This window comes from Myotis daubentonii, chromosome 19 (assembly GCF_963259705.1).
Source record: "Myotis daubentonii chromosome 19, mMyoDau2.1, whole genome shotgun sequence".
NCBI classification, from domain to species: domain Eukaryota; kingdom Metazoa; phylum Chordata; class Mammalia; order Chiroptera; family Vespertilionidae; genus Myotis; species Myotis daubentonii.
In genome coordinates, this window is record NC_081858.1 from 28,290,223 (window position 1) to 28,310,327 (window position 20,105).

The window sequence follows — 20,105 nt, forward strand, 5'->3', positions numbered from 1 at the left end:
AGGGCCTGCCCTCCTGCCCCGGGTGGCGTGAGGCCCGAGGGCAGGCTGCCAGCTCCCTGGGCTGCCCGATTCCTGGGTGGCAGCTTCTGCACATGCTCAGTCCCCACTGGGTGAGCGCCTGGGGCAGGCAGCCCCGACTCCACACTCACAGGAGGGCCGGTGCCCGCCTGCCCACCGGGAGCCCTGCCCCACCGCTCCCCATGCCCTCAGCGGACAGCCAGCTCCATCCACCGCGGGAAGGCCTGGGTCCTCCGCAGCGCCCCCAGCCCTCGCCCATCTCCCCTCGTTCTCTGGTTTCCATGGCCTCCTCTCAGCCACCCTGCAGCTCCCACTGTCGGGATGCCCTCCCCTCCTGGCCACCTCCGTCCAGCGGCCCGGCCCCGAGACTCACTCATCCAGGCCTCACACCAGCCCCACTCCCACCCTGTAACCAGCGTGTTTGGCCTCAAACCCCAGCGCCACCACTTAACAGCCGTGTGACCTGAGGCGGCTCACACAGCCTCCCTGGGCCTCCGGGACCCTCACCTGGAAAAGGGAACAAGAACAGCACCTGCTCCGTGAGGCTGGTGGGGACACAGAACTCGGAGCAGCTCCTGGGCGCCCACAGGTTCGGAGACGGCCGGGGAGGGTGTCCTCCTTGGGGGAGCCCTGCCCAGGAGGCGTCTGAGGGAGCTCGGCCGGCTCAGGCTCACGCCTCGACGCTGGATTCCCAGCCTCCCGAGCTGAGAGAGAATGCATTTCCGTTGTCCTAACCCACCCAAGTTTCTGCTTAGTGATGGCAGCCCCAGCAAACAAATGCAGCGGGCGACATGCCCGTTGTACAGATGAGAAGACTGAGGCGCGGGGAGGCGGACCGATCTGCCTGAGGTCCTAGACCTAAAAGGCACAGAGGCTGAGGTCTGGGGGCGGGGACCCTGTGCAGCTCATCCTCCAAGGCCCCGCTCAGTGGTCCCCAGGCCCCGGGGACGCTGGCTGCTCACCTCCCTGGGCTCCCCGGGAGGGACCAGGGCTGGCCCGGCTCCGGGCGGCCCTGCCCTGCGGAGGGGGAGGCCCTGCCGTGAGTGAGGGGAAGGAGGACAGCGGATGCCCTCAGCCCCGGGCACAGCCGGCTCCCGGGGCCTTTTCCGGGTCTCTGAGGGCTGGGTGGGATGTTCTGAGCCTCCACCCGCTGCCCACCGTGGAGGAGTCGCTGGGGCAGCCAGCACCTGCCTCCCCATACCTCCCCCCTCCCTCCCGCCCCCGCCGCTGCCTGGAACACACGGCCATTAGCAGCCGCCCCGGCGGCAATCGCCCGGTCGCTGTCATTCACGGCGGACCGCCGGCGCTCACTGCATTATTACGAACGTCACCGCGGGCCTGGCGGGACTCACGCTGCCGGCTCCGTGGGCAGGACCAGATGAGCTCACCGCCGACGAGGGCCCAACCTTGAGCGGCCAGGGCTCACTCCCGTCTCCGAGTGAGTCATCCCGCCGTCCTCCCGGCCCCAGATCTGCCCTTCCCGAGGGAGAGAGAGGGCGGCCGCCAACTCCCAACCCCTCAAGGTAACGGGGAGGGAGGAGGCAGCGCTGGGGCTGCTGTGACAACAGAGGCACAGCGGGAGTGAGAGGTGGGAGCACGGGGGGGGGGCAGCCTGAACCTGCCTGTGGGGCCGACTGCCCCCTGGGGTGGGTCGCAGGGCAACTTGACCACCGACAGCGAGACCCCAGGGTCGCACGTGATTAAAACCCCACGTAGTCCACGCACCGGCTCACAGCAGCCTCATCGCAACCCCCCACCGGGGAAACGACCCACAGGTCCATCGGCCAACGCGTGCATCACAGAACGTGACCCATCCACGCGCGGAAGACGACGCAGCCTCGGAAAGGAGCGAGGCGCCAGCACGCGGCCCCACGGGAGGAGCCAGACACGAAGGGCACGTATCATTCGGTTCCACGCAGGTGAGGCCCGGCGAGGTGGGTCCAGGGGACGGAGAGCAAGTCGGCAGGTGCATGTGGCCGGCGGGGGTGGGGGGGTGACCGCTAATGGGGGCGCTTCTGGCGGGGCTGACGGCCGTGCTGGGCTGGCCAATGGGAACGCACGGACAGCCCCTGGAAGGCACGCTGCGGAGGGCACCCACTGTCCATTTCACGTGCACTTGGTCACAGTTACAGGGGAAAGGAGAAATCACACAACTTCAACAAAGCCTCTTGCGCACTCCACGGCGAGATCCACGTAAAAACCACCTAGTGGACACAGAGGCCCGAGAAAACTGACAACATGGCCCTCGGGGGGCTGACAGCTCTGAGCCCCGCCGGCCTGCGCAAGCCCCCCCGCCCCCCGGCCCCCAGGGGCCTTCTCGAGCCGCTGCACGGAGGTCTGAACCTGCGAGAGGAGGCAGGGGGGTCTTCAGGGTGACGCTCTCATTCCCATTGTGCAGATGAGAAGACTGAGGCCCAGGGAGGTGGCCTCGCCTGAGGGGGGAGCTGGAGGGAGGAGCCCGAGAGAGCGGCGCCAAGGGGACATGGCCAACCTGAGAACACCCCGAAACAGAGCCTGTACCCCGGCCCCCCCACCGGGTGCACCGCAGGCCCCGTCACGGCCCAGCGAGTCAACGCCCTCCCGCCACGTGACCTTCAGGACCGGGTGCCAAGGGAGGGCGGCCAGGCCCCGACGCCCTCACCTTTCTTGGCGGTTTCCATCTCCTCCTCCGTCCAGCGGGAGCTCTCGTTCATCTCCATGGAGGCTGCAAGGAGGACACGCACGTTGGCCGCGGCCGCCCAGGGCGTCTCCTCGGCCGCGGGCTGCACGGGCACCGCACTGAGCGGCTCTCGCACCCGGGCCAGCCTCCACGCAGCCTGCTGGGGTGCAGGGTGTGCCGTCGCCCCATTTTACAGGCGGGAAACGGAGGCCGGGCGGGGCCTGGACAGGGAGGTCTGAGCCTGGGCGGGCGAGCTGGAACAGCCCCCTGCATTTCCCACCCCGGCATCTGGGCCCCCCATCGGCCCAGGCTCCAGGGGCCCGTGCCGGAAGTGGGGCACACGGTGCACTTCTGCAGGAGTCCTCCTGCCCTGGCTGCTCCGCGTTGCCACCGAGGGCGGCCGCCCGAACCTCCAGGCTGGGTTTGAATCCTGACCAACTCCATGACTCTACAGAAGCAGCCCTGCTTCTCTACGCCTCAAACAGCCCCTCCGTGCAGGTACACATGCCGCCCCGGGAAGCCGGGGCAGGTGCCTGGAGCAGACCCTGGGCCTGGAGGCGGAGATCCCGGTGACAAAACATCACCTCAACCCCCACCCTGGGAAGGCATCCTGGTGGCCGGGGCCTGGGGTTCCCACAGAGGCAGGGAGGGTGGGCCCCAAAGAGCCAAAAAAGTACAGAGGACAAATGCTCATGGGCTGCCCCCTTGTGGCTGATCTTGGGAACTGCTACTCAGCCCTTTCGCCATCGCAGTGACCCTATGAGGAATCCAGGCGCAGTGACGGTGAACCTATGACACGCGTGTCAGAGGCGACACGTGAACTCATTTTTTTGGTTGATTTTTCTTTGTTAAATGGCATTGAAATATATGAAGCAAATATCAAAAATATAAGTCTTTATTTTACTATGGTTGCAAAGATCAAAAAATTTCTATATGTGACACGGCACCAGAGGTAAGTTAGGGTTTTTCAAAACGCTGGCACGCCAAGCTCAAAAGGTTCGCCATCACTGGCCTACGGGGTTGGGGGAGGTTGGGGGTGGTCAGCACGAGGGTCCTTCTAAAAAGGGCTGGTGGCTACTCCGCTCCAGCAGCTGCTCCTGGCAGAAACGCAGGCCAAGCGCAGCCAGACCCGACGTCACAGCAAATCCCGAAGGGCCGGTCTGGAGTTTTATGGGAACCCTCCCCGCTCTGGGGTCCTCACGGCTGGAGGCCACGGAGCCCCTTCCACGCCCCGGAGACGGCCGCAGGCCCTCCCCACGCACACGGTCCCGGAAGCGCTCACCCCACGGGTGCCGGCAACCGCTGTGCACAGAGAGGTTCAGGAAGTCGCCCCGGGTGGCACAGCAGGCCCAGCGAACGCCGGGACGGTGGCCCTGCCCGGGCCCGAGACTCACCCAGCTCGGCGCTCTGCTGCGGGGTGACGGCCTCCTCGCTGTTGGCCTCGTTGGCCATGGAGCGGGTGATGCGGCCCTTGCGCCTCCCCTGGCTGTTGGCGGTTTTGCGGCCTTTGGAGGCCACGGCCTCTTTCTCATCGTTGTCCTCCCCAGAGGTGTCGTCCGTCTTCTCCCTGAGCGTCAGAGGGGGACGGAGGGAGGGTGTCGCCGGGCGGCCGTGGCCACGAGACCTGCACCTGCGGGCGGGCAGCCACCCGCCAGGCCGCCTCTCCCGCCGACGAGGGAGCTTGGCGGGCAGCCGTGGGCAGCGGCTCTGCGTTTATCAGGAGGGCGGTGTGAGCCGGCCGCTCTCGGCCGCTTTGCTCTCCGCTGTTTGACTGGGCGGCCTTTTCATTCACTCGACGGGAGTGGGGGCTGCGTCCGCCCTGCAAGGCCATGTGCTACACCAGAGGGGGCTGCTCTCCCCCGGCCTGGGGTACAGCCACGCCACCCGCACGGGGAGGCGCGCCCCGCTCTGTGAGAGCCCAGGCTCCCAAGGGCCTTACGCAGGCGAGCCGGGTGTGGGGGGCGCGTGTGACCTCAGCACCCTATCGTCTCAGGCGGTTTCCTCTGGGGCCCTCAGGTTTACCCCCTCGGCCTCCCATCCGCCCTCAGGGAGGCCCTCGCTGGAAGCCTGGGAGACGGGATCGGCCAGATGCTCGCGGCAACCACAGGCCTGAGCCCATTCCAGGCACCTGGCGCCCGGCCGTGCCGGTCTCTCTCCACCCGTCTCCCCGCGGACTCTCCCGCTGGCTCCGCTCCCTCCGCCCCGGCAGCACGTGCGGGAGGGAGGCTGGGGGCTCCGGGAGGCTGGGGGGCTCCGGGCGAGGCTGTGCCTTGATCCGCATGGGCTCACACCGACAGCAATGACACTAAAGGCGAGGGCTGCGGCTGCCTGCACACCGAGCCCCTCCCCAGCTCCTCTGATCCCCGTGCCCCTCCCCGAGTCTCCGTCTCCGGAGACAGATGCACAAGAGGAGAGGAGGGGAGGAGGGAGCAGAGTTCCAAAGTCACTGCCTGGATGTATTCGCTCAGAGAGGAGTGCAAATGAGCTATCAGTCAGCAGGTCTCCGGAGAGTTGGAGAAAGAAAGGGCAGGCAGAGGGGGAGAGGCGGAGAGAGAGGAGCAGGAGGAGGAGGAGAAGCAGGAGGAGGAGGAGGAGCAGGAGGAGGAGAAGCAGGAGGAGGAGGAGCAGGAGGAGGAGAAGCAGGAGGAGGAGGAGGAGCAGGAGGAGGAGGAGCAGGAGGAGGAGGAGCAGGAGGAGGAGGAGGAGAAGCAGGAGGAGCAGGAGGAGGAGAAGCAGGAGGAGGAGGAGGAGAAGCAGGAGGAGGAGAAGCAGGAGCAGGAGGAGGAGAAGCAGGAGGAGGAGAAGCAGGAGCAGGAGGAGAAGCAGGAGGAGGAGAAGCAGGAGGAGGAGAAGCAGCAGGAGGAGGAGGAGGAGAAGCAGGAGGAGGAGAAGCAGGAGGAGGAGCAGGAGGAGCAGGAGGAGGAGGAGGAGGAGGAGAAGCAGGAGGAGGAGGAGGAGAAGCAGGAGGAGGAGAAGCAGGAGCAGGAGGAGGAGAAGCAGGAGGAGGAGAAGCAGGAGCAGGAGGAGAAGCAGGAGGAGGAGAAGCAGGAGGAGAAGCAGCAGGAGGAGGAGAAGCAGGAGGAGGAGGAGGAGAAGCAGGAGGAGGAGAAGCAGCAGGAGGAGGAGAAGCAGGAGGAGGAGGAGCAGGAGGAGGAGGAGGAGGAGAAGCAGGAGCAGGAGGAGGAGAAGCAGGAGGAGGAGGAGAAGCAGGAGGAGGAGGAGCAGGAGCAGGAGGAGGAGAAGCAGCAGGAGGAGAAGCAGGAGGAGGAGGAGCAGGAGGAGGAGGAGGAGGAGAAGCAGGAGGGAGGAGAGGAGCAGCGTCTGGAAGTGAGGCTGCGAGGACGCAGCAGAAAATGCCTCCCTTCTTGGCAGGCCCTGGATAGACACCAAACCACACGACATCCTCACACACCTGCCCAGGGTCACTGGCCCAGGGTCACCCACGGGCCCCAGACCTGGGCTGAGCCCGGACCCGCTCCCGGTGGCGGCCTTACTTGGTCAGCTCTTCCTTGTCGTTCTCGACGTCCGGCCGCTCCTCCTCCTTCTCGGCCTCCTTCTCCTTCTCCTCCTTCTCCTCCTGGCTGCCCCGGGGCATCTGCTGCTGCTGCTGCTGCTGCTGGGGGGAGGGGGGTTGGGACACAGAAGGGGGAGGACAGTGAGGCAGGTGAGTGCACCTGGGTGGGGCGGGCAGGGAGGCGGAGGGGGCATCGTGAAGTCCGCTGGGAGCCCTGGCCGGTGTGGGTCAGTGGACAGAGCGTCGGCCTGCAGACCGAAGGGTCCCGGGTTCGATTCCAGTCAAGGCCACGTGCTTGGCTGCAGGCTCCTCCCCAGCCCGGGCCCTGGTTGGGGCTCATGCAGGAGGCAACCCAGCGATGTGTTTCTCCCTCATCGATGTTCCTCTGTGTCTCCCTCTCTCTTCAACTCTCCCTAAAAATCCAAGGGAAAATATGCTCAAGTGAGGATTAACCAAAAAAAGAAAAAAGAAAGAAAGGAAGCCCGCTAGGGGAGGCTGCAGGTACTGGGCCCCAAAGGGCACAGCCCAGCCCAGAGGCGCCGGGAGGCAGGGGCATGGGGGGGCGGGTGCAGAAAGGGCCGGTGTCAGGTGACCCCTGGCCCCTCCCTCCCTCGGTGGCTTTGTGACCTAGGACGAGAGCAGGGGTACTCCGCACGGCTCATCTCCCCGCCAGCCAGCCCGGAGGCGGGATGTGAGGAGCAGACAGACAGGAGTGGCGCCTGCTCAGGTCTTCCCGTGGAGCAGAACCCGCGAACGCCAGCAGGAGGCGCCCTACTGCGCTCCAGGCAGGAGCAGAGCGAGCGTGGGAACGGGGGACGCACCCCTGGGCCCCAGCCCTGCAGGCCACCTCTCTGAGCCTCAGTCTCCACGCTCCGGCCACGGAGGTGGCTGCGGCCAGGCCCAGGCCCGCTCTGCTGCCTCGGGCCCTGGGAGATCAAAGACGCTCTCGGCAAAACCAGCCTCCTCGCGGCCCCTTTCTCTCATCTCCTCCTCCCAGGCGGGCCGGCAGGTGAGGCGGCCCCCGGCCAGCCCGCCCCGGGGCACTGGGCCTCCCAGGACAGGAGAGGACAGGGTGGGCCCGGCTCCTTCCCGTCCTGCCTGAATTTCTGTTTCCTTTCCTTATTTTATGGCTCAGGGCACCTGGGACCCGGGCACAGCACGAGGCTCTCCAATCCGAGGCTGCGGGGATTTCCACCTGGAACCTCCTGGCCAGGGCTGCCCTGTCCCCACGGCCCCCTCTTCCCTGGAAGAGGACGGGAAAGGGCCAGGCGGAAGGGCACCACGTCACCGCTGACGCCGAGCCCCTGAACTAGCCCGCTCCCGGCACCACCGAACCCCTCTGGCCGCTGAGGGACCTTCAGCCGCCCGGGAGCCGCAGAGGAAGCCAGGGCCCAGCCAGGGAAGCAGGCACGTCCACGTCCGCAAGAGGAGGCAGAGGGCGGGGTGGGAGTCCGGGGCCAGGAGGACCCGGGAGGGGGAGGGGGACCCGGGAGGGGGAGGGGCGTGGCTGGCTGAGGGGGATGCCCTGGCCACGGGCCGCCCGCGTGGTTGCGTCTCTACCTGTCACGCCTGCTGGCCGGGCACACCTCGGGCCCGGGCAGGCAGGGCCTTTCCGACCGCAGGCGCCTCCGAGACGGCGTGTGTGCCAGGGACCCCCCAGCGACTACAGCTTCGCTCGGAAGCGTCTCCTGCTGTCCCTCCCAGCGGCCACCCCCGCCCCCTGAGCCCTTATCCTGCAGCCACTGCCTGCACCCGCAGCCGGCACAGGCGGCTCCGACCGAGGCCTGGTGGCAGCTGCCCGGCCGCCCGGCCTCCTTGGCCCCCAGCCCTGCCTGGGACTCTGCCTGGCCCGTCTGAGCCGAATGACCCCTCCTCCGGGAAGCCTGCGGGGTCAGCTCCCTGAGAGCTCGCCTCCCTCGCAGCCGCCTCCGGCTCCAGCAGAAACAAGCGTCGCGTTTACTGGCCGCGGCCACTCCCACGCGGGGTCAGCTCGGGGCCTCCTTGCTCCGTGGCGTCACCTGGAACGGTGACACTGCAAAGGCCGGCAACCCGGACTCCAACGCCGCCCCACAGGAACACGCCCTCCTGGCAGCCCAGCCGCGATGCCCCGATGCGAGGCCGCCAGCCTCTCGCCCCTGGGGGCCTGACGGATCCCCCCTCCGGTCTTCTGGGCGGGGCTCACGGGGTCCCTGTCCCTCTCTCCCTTGGATGCGGTCGCCCCGCCCCCATCACGGCCCACGAGGAGGCGGGACCCCCACCAGCGGCCTCCCCAAGAACAGCATCCCCTGGGATGCATCTGCCCCCCCACCCCCACCCCCCAGGCTTGTTCCCACTTAGCACACAACTGGGCGGGGAGCTGGGAACATCTGCTCACTCCAGCCCCGAGCCCAGCCGCCTGCCCCCCGCAGAGCGGAAGCCGGGCCTCCTGCAGCTGGGCGGCCAGGGAAGCGGGGGACCGGCCCCCACTGGACACCCATTCCTGCCCGGGAGGTCGTTTTGGGGAGAGACGCAAGAAGATCAGCTCACCAGGGAGAGGACAGCCCGACCTGGAGGCCACATGCCCCCCCCAGACAGACTTCACCTGGTGAGCCATGGAGGCGGAGGGGCGGGGCAGCCAGGCCCTGGGCACCAGCGCCAACCGACTGCACGTGGCTGCCCCTCCCTCCCCCCCTCCCTCCCCAGGGGACCGGGGCCGCCCTGCCCTGGAACACCGCCCCGGTCACACTGTCCCACTCGCATGCTGGCTGCCTGTGGGGGCCCCAGCAGCGGAACAAGGTGACCCATCCCTCAGTGGGGCCCTGGAGAGGAGGCTGGGGGGGGGGGGGGGCCGCGGGATGGGGAGAGGAGGAAAGATGGAGAGTGAGAGACCAGGGAGGAGGGAGGGGTGTGCATGTGTGTGTGTGTGTACGTGCACAAGCGAGCATTAGGGACAGAGAGACAGGGAAACAGGAAACAGAAAAGGAGAGATCACCCCAGGAACCAGCAGGAGACTTGGGGTGAGGGGCCTGTGGTCCCCCAGCAGCGAGGAGGCTGCAGGGGCGCCAGGAAGAGCGAGCGCAGCGGAGGAGCTGGCTGGACTGGAGGAGGAAGCCGCCCCCCCTGGCTTCCCCACGGCCCGGGAGGGGCAGCCGGGCCGGGCGGCCAGGAGGGAGGTTTCCTGACCATGCGTCCCGCTCCGCTCGTCTCTGACCACAGGCCACGGAGCCGCGGGGAGACCCCACTGGCCTCCTCCCCAGCAGCCCCCCTCTTCCCTCCACGTCCAAGCCGACAAGCCCAGCGACAGCTCACCCCCGGGGACACGCTCCCTCCGCAGCACGGCGCCCCCATGGCCAGGCGGCCACGCCGGGCAGTCCCTACCGCCGCGGGGACAGGCCCTGCTGCCTGGCCGGCCTCAGCCTCGCCCGGGCTCCCCGACGGCTTGCAGAGTCAGGCCGGCTCCTGACCACGGCGTCGCTGGGCTGGGCCTCGACACGGGCTGAGATAACTCGACCCCCTCGTCCATGAATCACGGCTATAAACCGCTGGGCCGCCACCCAGGGCTCGGGGCTGGCCCAGCCTCAGCCGCTGACTCAGCTCAGGGAGGATGCTCGGACCACGCACGGACGGCCCAGACCTCCAGGGCCCCGGCCATCGGGGCTGACTCTCGGGGTGCAGGGCCGGAAGATAGGGGCTCGGCCCAAGGCCCCCCGTAGAGTAGTGCCAGCCCAAACCCCTCCAACCACAGCCCTCATGCTCCCCAAACCCGCCTCCTCCTGCCGGGGGCTCCCAGGATGGCCAAGGGCGGGATCTCTGCGGAACAAATCTGTGCCCGTCCCTCTCCCCCAACCGCCCGCACCTGTGACCCCGAAGACCCGGCTTCCAGTGGGTGCCAATGACCCCGTCACCTTTACCGTTAGCGACTGAATTTTTTTTTTTTTAACGATTCAGGTTTTTTGACCTTAACGCTTCCTTTTTATTTACTTATTTATTTTAAATATATTTTTTATTGATTTCAGAGAGGAAGCGAGAGGGAGAGAGAGATAGAAACATCCATGATGAGAGAGAATCACGGACCGGCTGCCTCCTGCACGCCCCCCACTGGGGATCGAGCCTGCAACCCGGGCCTGTGCCCTGACCGGGAATCGAACCCGGGACCCTTCAGTCTGCAGGCCGGCGCTCTATCCACTGAGCAACACTGGCTAGGGCTGGACTATTGTTTTAAACCAACTCCTTCCGAGGTCGGCAGACTCCTCCTGGGAAGAACCAGGGAGTGCATTTTCCAGGCTTTGCAGTTTCCCTCAGGACTGCGCCACATGGGCTGTTGCCACGGCGATATGCAAATGAGGGGCGTGGCCACGTGCCAATAAAACTTGATTCACAGAAGCAGGTGGCGGGCCAGGCTGCCAGGCACGGCTGGCTCTAACTTAAATAACCCTTCAGTCTCGCCCGAGCAGCGACGTCGGAAAAGTCACAGGACGCAGTGCTGGCTATTCCTTCTTTCAAATACGCATGAAAATAGACACGCGAGGCCGTGACCATGTTTCTCACATGGTATGTTCGCGGGGCCGGCCCACACCAGCCCGGGAGCCCAGCTCAGCTCTCAGAACGTAGCCTGTTTTTGTTGGTTTCCATTGATTTTTAGGGAGAGAGGAAGGGAGGAGGAGGGACAGAGCGAGACATCTGAGAGAGACACATGGATCGCCTGCCTCTAGCGTGGCTCCGGCCCGGGCCAGGGAGCCAGCCTGCAACTGAGCTACGTGCCCGTGACCAGAATCGAACCCCGGACCCTTCGGCCGGCGGGCCGGTGCTCTATCCACGGAGCCAAACCAAACCAGCCGGGGCGGAGAATGGAGTAGCCTTTGAACCCCAGGGGCCCCGGTCACCCAGCTGAGTTCTAGAATCTTCCAGACTGAGAACCGAACGGCCACCTCTCCCAGCTCTGCTCCTTGCCGCTGGGGAAGGCCAGGCGCCCCCGGAGAGGGTGTCCCAGTCGCCGGGGAGGGGGACCCGACGGGACGGGAGGGAGCCCGTCGCCGCCGCCGAGCATGCCGGGAACGGGTCCGGAGGCCCACTGCCCGGCCGCCCGCTCACCTGGCTCTTCCCGCGGCGCCGGTAGCTCCGCCTCACCAGGCTCTTGTAGTTCTCGTTCTTCTTGGTCAGGTAGTAGTAGAGGACGCACTCCGCCACGGTCTGCGGGCGGAGAGAGAGACGGCGTTGAGGGGTGCCCGGCGTGGGCGGGCTGAGCAGGCGGCCGGGAGCCGCGGGCCTGGGTTCGGATCCCGTCTCGTCCAGGCCCTGGCTGCGTGGCCGTGGCCGGGCTACCCGCCCTGTGTCAGTTTTCTCGCCTGTAAAATGGGGGTGCTAATGGCACACCCTTCCGCGCTGTCATGAAGATCAAGTAGGTGGGTGAGTGCCGGACGGCGTCTGCACACAGGCCACAGGCCGAGGTGTCATCTGTTCTAAACGTCGTCACCGCTGTCGGTGACGGTGCCGGCAAGGCTGCCCTCCCGGCCCAGGACAGGCTGCCAGCGTCCCGGTGGGCAGGCCCTCCTCCCCCGCCTCCCCGGGGTCTGCCTGGGGTCTCCCTTCTCTCACCCCAGCCTCCTTCTCCCTAAGATTTGGGCCTGAACCACCTCTTCCAAGCGTCGCGCGCCCAGACGGACTCCCGCTCCCGCGCGACTCGCACCTCCTGGAGCGTTTACGTCTGCCCCCTGCCTTGTCTTCCCACGGGGGCCTGGGTCCGGGCCCCACCCGCTCCCTGCCCAAAGGGGCCCCGTCGGAGGACGTCCTGGGAAACAGCGGAGGGCCCGGGCCGGGTGGCTCAGTGGGTCAGCGTGTCGTTCCGATATGCCAAGGTTGCGGGTTCTACCCCAGGTCAGGGCACACGGGAATCAACCAGTGAGTGCATCAGTAAGTGGAACAACGAATCCGTGTTTCTCTCTCCCTAAAACCAATCAATAAAAATTAACAGCCCTAACCGGCTTGGCTCAGTGGATAGAGCGTCGGCCTGCAGACTCAAGGGTCCCAGGTTCGATTCCGGTCAAGGGCATGTACCTTGGTTGCGGGCACATACCCAGTAGGGAGTGTGCAGGAGGCAACTGATAGATGTTTCTCTCTCATCGATGTTTCTAACTCTCTGTCCCTCTCCCTTCCTCTCTGTAAGAAATCAATAAAATATTTAAAAAAAAAATTAACAAACACAAAAAAACAAGGGTGGGGTGGCCGGTGTGGCTCAGTGGTTGAGTGTGGACGATAAACAAGAAGGTCACAGCTTGATTCCCGGTCAGGGCATAGGCCCGGGTCGCGGGCTCCATCCCCAGTGGGGGGCGTGCAGGAGGCAGCCGGTCCATGGTGCTCTCTCATCATGGATGTTTCTCTCTCTCTCCCTCTCCCTTCCTCTCTGAAACCAATAAAAATATATTTAAAAGAAATAAAAAAGCAGCACACTTGATGTCCAGCGGGTGTGGCTCAGTGGGTGAGCGTCCACGCATGAACCAGGGGCCTGGGGGCGGCACCCGGGGGCTTCACTGTGTCGGGGACACCCAGAGGGAGCCAGAGCAGAGAGGGGCGCCGCCCCGGCTGCCTGGGCCTGAAGTGGGGTTCGAGAGTCGGTGCCAGGGGTAGGTGTGTCCGAGGGGATGGGGACTCGCAGGCCACGTGCCTGGCTTGGCATCGGGTGTCAGCACACACGCAGCGAGTATCAGAGGGCCGGGAAGCCACTCCGTCCTGCCCCCGGGAGAACGCCACTCTAGCCTATAAAGTCTTACTCAGGACGCCCGGCGCCCAGAACCGGGGCCCAGGCAGCCAGGACGCTGGCGGCCACGCACACGCGAGGCCCTGGCTCCGGACGCCCAGCACGGGGCTCCCCTGGGCTTTCCCGGCCCGAGCTCCGCCCCGTGGGCCCGGGAGGTGTGGGCGGGGCCTGTGGCTAAGCTCCCAGGAGGGAAGGAGGGAAGGACTGACAGACAGATAGGGCCGCAGAGCAAAGGGCTCTCCACAGAAGCCCCACGGGTGGGGACGGGGGAGGCCCTTCGCCCGGCCCAGCGGCCGCCCGAGGAGTGGATGCCAGTGGGGTGCGGGGCGGGGCGGCCGGGCTGGCGTGACTCACCTTCCTCTCCAGGAACGAGGCGATCAGGCCGAAGTTCTTGGGGTGCTGCATGAACCTGCGGGGAGAGAGGGGTGGGCCTGAGTCCGGGCCGAGGGGGGCTCCCCGGCGGGGCGGCCGCCGAGCTCCCGGGAGCCTGCCATCTCCGCTGGCCCGGCGGGGCGGGCACCGCCCCACTCGGAGCAATTAACCCAGGGGGGTGTGGGAAGGGCGGCAGGCGGGCCAAGGACTGCGAGAGGGCGTTGCTGGGAGTGAGTCACTGGTTTTAGCGCCTTTGAAAATATATTTGTTTGTCCTGCTGGAGGCGGCTTCCAGGAAAAATGAGGACATAGCACGCGGCTCTTCGGTGGGGTTCCCGCCCCCCCCTTTTAAAATCTGCTTTTGTCTCTCTCTGCAGCCGGGCCTGGGAAGCCGGCCGCGCCCGGCCCACGGGCCTCCCCCAGCGAGGCCACAGGTCAGGGAGCACAGGCTCTGACTGCCCTCGGGGAGGCGGGCGAGAGGCAGGCCGGCCAAGGAGGCGGCGAGAAGGGCCTGCAGCCAGAGGGGTGGCGGGAGCTGGCGCCCCACCAACTGGCTTCCTGGGAAGCCGGGGAATTACTGGGAAAGCGCGCAGCCAGGCCGAAACGTCAGGGCCACGGGAGCAGGCGGCCGGCCGGCGGGGGCGGGGATGTGGGTCAGGGCTGCCCGGGCCCCAGGGAGGCCGGGTGGAGCCACTGGCCCAGGCCCAGCCTTGGCCCGGCCGTCCCCACGCGGTGCCCCGGCCCCGCGGCCGCCCTGGGGGAGAGAGGAGGCTGCCTGAGAGGCCGGGGCCTGGATCCCAGGAGGGCGCCTGGGCCAGCGCCTGGCCCTCCAGATGGCTGGGCGGGAGGCCAGAGGGCCCCTCCCCGGCTCCCCGACCAGACACCGGAAAATCCGGAATGGCCTCTTCTCTCCTCCCGGAGGAAGCCAGGACTCGGTGGCCGGCTTCCCCGCCTGGGATCCCGCCTCGGGCGGCTCTCAACGCTGGAGCGACCAAAGGCCCTCCTTTTCCAGACAGACCGGCCCTGGCCCCTCCCTCTCCCGCCCCAGGACATTTCCTCCCCTCTCCCCCCAAAGCTTTCTGCCGGGGTTTCTCCAGCAGAGCCGGCCCTAGGAGATCGGGAATGGAGCCTGGACATGGCCTAGGTCACCTGTCCACCTCCCCCCAATCCACACATGTGTCTTTGATCAACGATGACCCAGAACCGACCATGACTGGGAGCCTCGCGACAGCTGAAGAGCGAGGCACTGCTGCTCACCCAGTTTACAGATGGGAAAACTGAGGCTCAGAGACACGCGATTGTCAAAGGCCCCGAGCGCCCGCGACCAATCCCACTGAAAATGAGCCTCAACCAGGACCACAGTCCGGGAAAGACGCGAGCCCCCAAACGGGCCCGCCGGTGCGTTAGCCGCGTGACCCAGAAGCGCCTTTTTGGGGGGAAGACGGCGTAAACCCACAGAAACACCGACGGCACGGGGGGATCTAGATGCCTAACGCACGGCAACGCTGACTAGTAGCCTCCCACTGCTCTACAGTCGCGTGCCTCCGACGGGGGACGGGGGACTTGACTCCAGGGTGGAGCGGGCGCCCCCGTGACCGCGAGGACCCAGCAGGAGCCACCGGGACCTGGGCTTCTCCGTCCCGGAGCTTAAACCCTGAACAGGCCGTGGGAACTGCTCCCCACGGCGCTGCTTCCTGAGGAGACTGCGGGATCCGTGGGACCCGGGACCCTCCTCCTGCTCCGTCAAGTCCTGGTGTCCATACTGGCTGACCTGTCCGGCGCCCAACCCCCGACCTCCGACCCTGGGAAGGGCAGAGACTGCCCCAGGCCCGGCCCCACGTCTCAAAGGAACTGTCCTGCCCACGGGCCTTCCGCGCGTGTAAAGGTGGAGGCCAGCGGCTACGCAGGGGCCGTCTGTTCCAGCCATGCCTCAGTTCCCTCCCTCCTGCCTCTCGGGGAAAAGATCAGAGACACGAGACCACAAAGGGGGGTGGAACCTGAAGACAAAAGGAGATGCAGTGACCAGGCTACACTACAAGCCACGATGACAGGCACTGCTGGGAACAGTGGGAGCCGGGAGAGCAACACAGGAGGGAGCCGGACCCGGCCCTGCCCAGCCGGCCGGCCAGCTCAGGGGCTGAGCCTCGACCCACGAACCAGTCGGGGGCGTGCGGGAGGCAGCCGATCGGTGATTCTCTCTCACCACCGACGGTTCTCTCTCTCTCTCCCTCCCTCCCTCCCTTCCTCCCTCTGAAGTCAGAAGGAACCGGCCCTGCCCACACCCTGACCTTGCACCTCTGGCCTCCGGCACCGAGATGACGCATTCCTGTTGCTCTGAGCGCCCAGTCTGTGGTCACTGTCCCGGCCGGGTCAGGGCAGGGCCCAGAGGCCCGCGGGCCTGGCCGCCGCCGCCCCCACCCCGCTCGGCGCCAGGCTCACTTCTCGCGGAATGTCTCCTTCTCCTGCTCGCTCCACATGTTCATGACCTGCCGGTCCTTGTACACCTTCATGGGGTCGTCCATGAGCCCGTTCATGTTGATGAACTTGATGCGCTGCTGGTCGGCGTCGTACAGCATGGGCGGGATCACGGCCAGCTGCCGCATCTGCTTCTCCAGGTTCTGCCGGGAGACGGGGGAGGGGCCGGTCAGCGAGCGGCGACGCCGGGGACAGGACGGGGACGGGGGCCCGGGTGACGTGCGGGGAGACGGGGGAGGGGGGCGGGGGTGGATGCTCCAGGTGAGAGTGGGAAAATGTGAAACGGAGAGAGAGAATGATGAGTAAAAAAATAACAGTAGCCCGTGCCGGGGGAGGGGGATTTAAAGGCAGCCCCAGCCCTGGCCAGTGTGGGTCAGTGGATAGAATGTCCACCTGCGGACTGATGGGTCCAGGGTTCGATTCCCAGTCAGGGCACAGGCCCGGGGTGTGGGCTTGATCCCCAGTAGGGGGCGTGCAGGAGGCAGCCGATCCATGATTCTCATCATGGATGTTTCTCTCCCTCTCCCTTCCTCTCTGAAATCAATAAAAATGTATTAAAAAAAAAAGAAAGAAAACAGAAAAAGGCAGCCAGACAGGCCTGCGGTGGGCCCAGCTGTAAATTCGCTGCAGAGAGCAGCCGCCGCCCGTCCGCCGGGAGACGGGCCGTGAATCTTCCACGGGAAACGCAGGCGCCAGAAGCCACCGTGGGATGTTCGGGGCGGCTGGGCCACGTGAGCTCGGGATGTGGACCTGGCCACTCAGGCTCAGGGGGCACGGGAGGGGGGGGGCTGGGGACAGGGTCAGAACCACTTGCTGCTCAGCCCTGGCGTCCAGCTCCCCCTTCTCCCCCCCCGCCCCCCCGCGTGTCCACCAGGGATCAGACCTGCGCAGCCCATGCCTGGCGGGAGTCACCCATAATGCATTGGGGCGGCCACTCAGCTGGGCTCCTGTCCCGGCCGCTCATCACCCACGTCCTGAGGTAGGCGGAGACCCGGCCAGGCCACAGCCTCCACTTCCGACCCTCCGCTCGGTGTTGGTGCGTGTCCTGTGTGTGTGTGTGTCCTGACCCAGCTGGGAGAAGGGACCCCGGAGCCCCGAGCCGCCCAGCTGCCTGAGAACACTGGGGGGCCACGGCCACGGTCACAGGCACCGGCAGGACCCCCCGCTCGGCCTACAGGCTGCCTCCCTCTCTCTCCCTGACGGGGCCTGCGCCCCCGGCTGACAGCTCCTCGAAGGACGGGGAGGTCTCCACCTGCCCAGCCTCCTGGGAGCCTCAGGGGGGCTGCGCTGCTGCGGCGAGTCTCGGCCCCCTGGCCGCCGGCCCTGCGCCCTGAGGATGCCAGTGCCAGGCCCCGGGGATGCGGACCAGCCCAGATGTCCCAGGCCCTGAGGCAGGCAGGGGACCCAGGGGGAAGGGCCGCCCTCCCCTGGCTTCCAGGGCAAACCCAGCCTGTCCGAGCCGCCATGGGACCTGGCCGTGGCCGCGGCATTGGGCGGGGACTGGGGCAGGCACACGGGTGCGGCTGTGGGCACAGGCACCCCGAGTTCTGCTTTCTGTGGGCTGAACGGGGTTTGAACAGGCACGTATCGTGCAAAGTTCTACAACAAGGGCCCTCTCCGACGGACAGAGAGGGAACCACCCGAGTAGGAACCACGTGGGGAGCTTGGTGAGAGCAGGCAGGGCTGCGAGGCCTGACAGGGGGTGCCCGCCCGGTGCACAGTGGGAGGCTGACCCAGGTCAGGGCCCCTGCCCTCTGGCTGCCAGTGGGACTTGGCCGACGGGCAGCACCGAGGAAGGCGGGGGCGGGGGGCGGGGGAGATCAGGTGCTTAGAGCATCTTCCCGATTCCCCAAGGTCGCAGGTTCGGTCCCCGGTCAGGGCACACACAAGCAGCAGCCAATGAATGCGTCAGCACGTGCAACAACACATCCATGTTTCTCTCTCCCTCCCCCGCCAACTTCTCTAAAAACATCTAAGTAAATAAATTTAAAATTTACATCTTTTTTTTCTTAAGTCTTTAACAGTTATTTATTGATGAAAGTATTACTTATGTCTGCCTTTCTCCCCCCTGAACCCCTTCTAGCCCCACCCCCGCCCCAGGCACTCACCACCCCAATCGTCTGCGTCCCTGGGTTCTGCACATACGCGTGCAAGTTCTTTGTTTGATCGCTTCCCTCCTGCCCTCCCTGAGACTCCAGTCTGTTCCATGCTTCTATGTCTCTGGGTCTATTCTGTTCATTCGTTTATGGTGTTCATTAGATGCCACCTGGGGCAGGCGATGGCCACCCCCCCGGGTCCCGCTCCCACGCTGGCCCTGCCCCCACTTCGGTGACCCCCTTGGATTTGCACCGTCCAGGGTGAGTCAGTCAGGGCCGCGGACTCACCTCCTGCTCCGAGAGGCCGTCGATGATCTCGGACACCTCGTGCTCGCTCCGGGCGGCCGACATGGAGAGCCCGCTGCCGCGCTGGCCCACCCTGCTGGAAGCCAGAGGGACACACTCAGGACCGGCCGCGCGGCGGCTCAGACCGAGCCCACAACTTCCCCTGAGGCGGCCTGTGGGCAGCGGGGCGGGGCCAGGGCGCCCCCACCCACAGGGACAGCCCCAGGCCCAGGGGTCCAGGGCAGAGCAGGGGGCCCCCCGTCTGGTCCAGGGAGGCCTGAACCCCAACACTAGCAGGTGCTCGGTCCCTTCTCTCTCTGAGATGCGCTCAAAGAGGCCAGCCACGCAGATCCACGTGCCCGTCCCGGCTCAGCCCGCTGACCTGTGCCTCCGTTTCCCCCCCTGTAGCACAGGGTCCACGTGGCACCAGCTCCCAGGGCCGGGAGGTGGCACCGGGAGACAATGCGAGTGTCCAACAGACAGTGAGGTCTGTCATCACTGCTCCTGGCCCATCACCTCACCTATGTCACTAAAGGGAACAGGACAACAGGGGCCGGAGCCACACCTCGCCGAGCACCTACTGTGCGCTGGACACTGAGCACCTACTGTGTGCTGGGCACTGCCCCACAGGCTCTCACTCCATCCTCACACAGGGCCACAGCAGACCAGCTGCTGCTCCTGGCTCCTACACCAGGCGGTCCTCTCCCCTCTGATCCACTAGGGGTCTCACACTCAGCCGCCCTCCGGGGCCGCGCAGACCACGCAGTGAACGGAGCTGGTGGGCCCCAGCCCAGGGCACGCGGGCAGAAGCAAAAGCGCTTGCTCGCAGGGACGCGTGTGAGTCTCAAGTAAGTGTCAAGGCCCGGCGGGGTCCGAGTGACACATCCAAGGGCGGGCGGGGCCCCTGGGGCACCCGCTGCCCAGGCTCGCGCGCGGGGGGCAGGCGGCGCGGGCGCCCGCTCACCTCTGCATGCGCTCCTGCAGCTCGCGCTGCTTGCGGATCTCCGGGAACTGCTTCTCGTAGTACTCGCGCACCTTGCTCTCCTTGGCCCGCCGCCGTGGGTTGTTCTCGATGCGCTCCACCTTCTTCTCCCAGGCCTCCATGAGCTGGTCATAGCGCTGGCAGAACTTCTGCTCCTGGGCACCGCGGGGGCAGGGGCACTGCTGAGGGCGCCCCTGCACCCGGCCGCAGCCTCCCCTCCCGCCACCGCCCACTCTGCACGGACGCACAGTCACACTGATGCGCGTGCACACACACACATATGCACGCACGCACACACATACATTCACAGTCACACACACACGCACACACGGCCTCACGCTGGTGCATGCACACACAGCTGCACGTGCACACACACACACTGACACATGTGCGTGCACACACACACATGCATTCACAGTCACACACACACAGACTCACACTGATGCATGCACACACAACTGCACGTGAACAAACACACACACACACACTGATGCATGTGCACGCGCACACACATGCATGGCCTCACAGGCACACACACATTCAGTCATGCACACACATGCACAGTCTCACACTGATGCATGCACACACAGCTGCACGTGCACAAACACACACACACACACAGAGAGCGATGCATGTGCACGCACGCACGCACGCACATGCATGGCCTCAGTCAAACACACACATGCATTCAGTCATGCACACACATGCACGGCCTCACAGGCACACACACAGAGAGACACATGCACACGTGCACAGACACACAGATGCCCACACACAGGCACGGACACAGTCACACAGACATACGCACACAAGCACGGTCACGTGAGACCTGGGCAGACCCGGCGCCTGAAGGAAACCACAGGCTGCCCCAGGCCGCGTGGTTCCCGGTCACCTCCCCCTCACCCGCCCCGGGGCCCGGCCGCCCTGCCTGGCCTCCCCCTAGAAAGGCCTGGTCCCCCAGGGAAGCCACCA

The 20,105-nt window shown here is 66.1% G+C and overlaps 1 protein-coding gene across 16 annotated transcripts in view; it reads right to left on the reverse strand.

The window, feature by feature from the left end:
• NCOR2 (nuclear receptor corepressor 2) overlaps window positions 1-20,105 on the reverse strand; it is a 134,441-nt gene that overhangs the window by 46,563 nt on the left and 67,773 nt on the right. For 12 of the 16 annotated variants that reach the window (XM_059676235.1, XM_059676238.1, XM_059676240.1 and 9 more), the window contains 8 exons: window positions 19,116-19,288; window positions 18,155-18,248; window positions 15,735-15,913; window positions 13,279-13,333; window positions 11,262-11,360; window positions 6,172-6,296; window positions 4,072-4,244; window positions 2,660-2,722 (listed from right to left, as the gene is read on the reverse strand). In XM_059676235.1, coding sequence (XP_059532218.1) covers window positions 2,660-2,722; window positions 4,072-4,244; window positions 6,172-6,296; window positions 11,262-11,360; window positions 13,279-13,333; window positions 15,735-15,913; window positions 18,155-18,248; window positions 19,116-19,288 — 961 coding nt within the window. Of the gene's footprint in view, window positions 1-2,659; window positions 2,723-4,071; window positions 4,245-6,171; window positions 6,297-9,479; window positions 9,627-11,261; window positions 11,361-13,278; window positions 13,334-15,734; window positions 15,914-18,154; window positions 18,249-19,115; window positions 19,289-20,105 lie in introns of those variants that run through there. The other 4 variants (XM_059676239.1, XM_059676237.1, XM_059676248.1 and 1 more) reach the window with 4 other exon arrangements.